General features: G+C 36.5%; 1 protein-coding gene across 1 annotated transcript; it reads right to left on the reverse strand.

The window, feature by feature from the left end:
- LOC122073081 (auxin-induced protein 6B-like) lies at positions 1–1,246 on the reverse strand. Its single transcript, XM_042637595.1, has one exon. It carries the CDS (start codon positions 1,006–1,008, stop codon positions 538–540), a length of 471 nt encoding a protein of 156 aa, XP_042493529.1. The 5' UTR covers positions 1,009–1,246; the 3' UTR covers positions 1–537.
- Between the last annotated feature and the right edge of the window lie 3,728 nt (positions 1,247–4,974).

Consider the following 4,974-nt stretch of genomic DNA (forward strand, 5'->3'; position numbering starts at 1 on the left):
TGTTTGAGAATTCTCTACATTTCCGATCAATTAATAAATAAATCACATAAATGTACAAAAATAGTTAGAACTTGGGAAGAACAATAAGAAGGTAATGGTAGAGAAGGAAATCTGGCCTGCATTTCCCCTTTTCTTTCTCTTTCCCTCCATCTCTCTCTAAAAATCTCTAAAATCACATCTCAACAATATAATTAATACTTATTATTTCACTCTTCCTCCACTTCTCGAACTCGGGATGACTCGGCCGGACTTCTCTGCCATCACCATTAGATTCTTCCGAAGGAAACAAACTCATCCATCACCAACCGTTACAAAACGAAACAGAAAAAGAAGATGAACTGGGAAATCAAGACTAATTCCCAACTCATTTAACAGCACCGAGTCGGCAGATTCATGGATGAGCTCATCGTTCCTCCTCATTCACCCCCCCCCACTCAATTTGCTGAATTCACTTCTTGAAGCCGAGTCCGATTGGAGAACCGGAGCCGCCTTCTTGCCGCTCAACCCACCTATGAATTACGAATCCCCTTTTTTAACTCACCAGATCGGTTTATCACCAACGCCATTGAGAAGCGGCCGAGATTCAGTCCAGAAATCGACATTACTTCGGATACTCACATGGCAGGACATCTGGAAATCCTCCAGATTGACAAATCGGGACGAGTTACCGGCAGAATCGGAGCGGGAGAGGAATCGGATGAATTCTTCGAAGAGGATCTCGTCGCATGGAATGGCCAGAGGGCCTTGGTTGTTGAAACCAAACTCCTCTTCCGCTTGCACCAGTAGTTTCTTGAAGACCGGGTGGTTCAGGTAGGTCGTCCTCACCACGAATCTCCGACAACTTGAACCTACGCAAACTGCAACATGTCCGGCAGGTACGTCGGAAGGGATAGTACGATCGGTAGATTTCTGAGCAGCCGATGCAGCTTTTTGACGCCACCGCCGGAGCATCTGCCGTAGCCTGACAATGTGCAGGATTCTGCAACATTTCCCCATAGTTGCTGACATTTTGAAGAAAGAGAAAGAAAGACTAAAGGGTTTCTGGTACAGTGTGGGAGAGAGAGAGAGAGAGCGCGAGGAGGGAGAAATGGTGGGGAGGTTTGGAGGAAGGAAGAGGAATGAATTTATAGAGGGTTGAGATGAAGATGTTATCGTAATTGGTGAAAGGGTATGGGGAATATAGGGATATGGTAATCGTAATTTAGAGAGAGAAACAACGTTAGAAAGAGAAAATAGCCATTATTAAAAGACAACGAACGATTTCGGTGCAGTCCGTGCAGTTGTAGTGCGCATGAAACCAACCACATGTGAAGTTGGAAGAAAATTAAGTTTTTTTACTCTGTTTTTTCTGTCTGGTTAGACCTTCTCTTTTTTCTGTTCAGAAAGGTAGCTGAGTTGATACGAAAATAAATTGTTTTTTTAATTTTTAAAACTTTTTGAAAAGGGAAAAGAAATGTTATATAATACTTTTAAAAAGGAGTTTCTCTCTCCATTGGTTACCTTCCACGACCCATGTGCAAGGAGACCCCATCTCTTTTTCCTTTATAAAATTCCCAAACTGCCAAACGCCCATAGTAAAAATATTGTTATGTTTTTTTAACAGTTTTACCATCTGTCTTGTTTAGTCATAGACTCATAACTCATAAGTTATAGGGCATAGTATTGTATCCAATCGTATCGTATTATCTTATATGGTCAATTCATGATGATAATTATCTGATAAAAATATGAATTGATTATTTGATAGTATCAACTAAAAAGTGGATTTTTTTTCCTCGTGAAAAGTTGCATTTTGATCTTGAATCAAAAGTTTCATACAATTCATCTATATCAATATCAGTATCGATATTGGCAATGACATACACGATATTCGATACTGTACTTTATAACATTGATCATAGTACGTGGAAATATGAAAGAGAACATTGCAATGACTGTGATCTCCTTTTTCGTTCTAATTAACTTGATTAAGTGAGTCAAGAATAAAAAATTATTCCAAATAAAATATGTGTGAATAGATTTATGAAAATGGGATTGGAGATGAATTAGGGTTATGAAGATTGGTTATCGATCCAAATTATATTGGAATTGGTCTCTGAAACCCTAGAATCAACTCTTCAAATCTGAAGAACTCGGTGATCTAGTGAGAAAACCCTAAAATTGATCAAATTTTAACATTCATAGTCATGATCGAACATGACTGATTTTAATCTTAAACTAGTGATTTAACCAAGTCAATTCAAAATTTTGAAACAGTGGGTGTGGATCTTTCTATTCCATTGGTCATCAAGGTGGTCAAAAGTCAACACAAGCAGCATAGTTGATAAAAAATATAGAAGACCAAGGGTTCATTGCACCACTAATCATTTCATGTGCCCATAGAAACAAAATAATTTATCTTAATCGATATATAACATTGCCTCAACTATTCATAATAATAAAATTAAAAAATTAAAAAATTAAAAAATTAAAAAGATTAATATATTTTTATGTGATGAGAGAGAATGTCAGTGTAGGCCCAACAGTTTCATTGTGTGAGATAGAGCATGCAAGGGTATCTTCACTCTGGAATTGTGGGGATCTTCTTTTCCCTTATTTTAAACTCATGATGTAGGGAATAAAGAAAATCTTTACTCAAATCCAAATTTTGGTTTGGATCCATTTCTAATTATGATCCCAACCATCCCATGTGCTGAAGATTGGAAATTAGATTTAAGAGAAGGATCTTAACACCCAAATAGCTAAATCTAGTGTTGAGAATTGGTCACCGTATGTATTAAAAGATCACAAGTTCATGCACTTGGAGCCGTTTCACTAAATTAAGAGTTAAAGATTATTTTTTGACAGTGGAAGGAAAGCTAGGGTGCATGCTACCCTCTTAGTTGTTAATAGGACCTAAATATGTATCGTGTAATGAAATAACATAATTTGTGAATATTTATGTAAATACTTAAATATATATGAATATATTTAAGGGAAAGAGAATATATGTTGGAGGCAAAGGTTTCCCATGATAATATAGTGAGAAACCACATCAGTGAAAGAGCAAGAGAATAATTAGTTCAATAGGTGATTTATATTTTGTATGAAAAGAGAGAATATCATCGTAGACTCTACAATAAGATTCAAAAGTAAGTAGATCGGCAATGGAGTCCGTCTCAATCAATTCTAATTCATCTAAAATCTTTTGAGCATAATATTTTAAACGTTGTTATGTAATCATTTTTACTCCGAACGATTTCAATACCAATACTTGTACTAATAATATGAATAATCATGATCAAGTGGATGAAGTGACTTTAATACGTTATTCACAACAATCGGATTTTCATAAGGATCTAATCAAAAGATCCATAAGTTTTCAAAAATGTAAAACAATTATGGGAGAACTCTTTCAAACAAATGTGCATTCCCCGCTTTTTTTAGATATAAACTTATCATATCCACGTGCGGCACATTATTTGGAATCAATAAGAACACAAAGACAGGCATCATACCAGAAGGACAAGAGTCATTTTAAAGGAGGCAGAAAGAGCAAGAAAAGAAAGAGACAACATCCATTAGCATGCGGCACGCTCCTTTTCCCTTATAAGTGTGTAACCCAAGAAGTTAGGGGTAATTTCGTACTTCTACTTCAGATTTGACGGAGTCGAATGATCCCGTTGTCTCTGGCTAACCTTTCTTTCCTCTGCTCTCAGTACACTACACTGTGAAAAGGTTAAAAAAATCTGTTTCGGTAATCTCGGTGGGGTGGGTCCCACTGAATATGATAAAGTAGTTATCTTTTTTTAAATTATTTTCTGGAGACCAATCATAAATCAGGGCCCAGTGGGTTTTCCAGCCAAAGAAGGGCATTCAAAGAAGTGTAAGCGGGAGGGAGCAGCTTTTACAAATTACGGGGGAGAGGAAAAAACCGTGCAACCACGGGACACGGGACGCGGGACGCGGGACGGTCCACGGACCTACGGTCTCGTGTCCCTTCTTCCTTGCCGTACGAAGCGGTTAAGAAATCGATAAAGAAAGAGAGAGAGAGAGATCGAGATCATGCGCTGCACAGTTGTAAAGGACTTTAATGACAGCCTCTTGACTGGAATCAAAATGACTGCAATAGAAATATAATATGATTCTATTAAGACTGATCTAGTCAAAGCTGTAATACTTACATATATGTACCTCAATCAGTCCCTTAAATCAAGGAATTGCACATTCATCGCTTAAATCAAGGGAGTCCTCATTACTCAAAAATTTCTCCAATCAAGTGATTCACTCTCTTACTTTTTTCTATTGTATTGGCCCCACTACTGTGAATTATCACTCTCGTTGGTGCCTATGGCTGTCCTTTCATTCGTCTACATGTTAACGTAAGAATAAGTTTAGCTAATTTAACATGGTATCAAAGCTCAAGATAAGATATTCTCAGCAAGTGTCTTTATCGATGTTTTGGTGAATGAATCAGGTTCATGTACGAAAATGTTTTCATACATTTCTGATTCGTGGATATAAAATCTATTAAATGAAGAGAGAGAGAAAATTAATTTTATATTCACGGATCAAGACCATTCTCGTACATTCTCATACGTGAACCTGATCCACTCTCAATGTTCTGCACTATGTTCAATCACTATGGTAATTATCGGATATTTTATGAGTTTACTAATCATATCATTATCACCATCATGAGAGTCACATACCAATATGAATCAAGTGTATTGGCTAAAAAGTATATTATTTTTATCAACCAAGACACTGATAATGATACCTACATCCTTATGTTGAAATATAATAGCTTTCAATGTAAAAAATAAATTGGTTTTCATTGATGGCTCGCTTACTGTGCCAACATCTCATCGCCTTGGTTCGACTCTTTGAACCGTATGAATGTTATGATTCCACTTTTATTGGTTGTTTTTCATCCTATTCATAATTTGGATGTATGGAAAATTAGAGTACTTAAAAAAAAAAAGAAAAAAAAAA

The sequence above is a fragment of the Macadamia integrifolia genome, chromosome 3, assembly GCF_013358625.1.
Source record: "Macadamia integrifolia cultivar HAES 741 chromosome 3, SCU_Mint_v3, whole genome shotgun sequence".
NCBI lineage: Eukaryota > Viridiplantae > Streptophyta > Magnoliopsida > Proteales > Proteaceae > Macadamia > Macadamia integrifolia.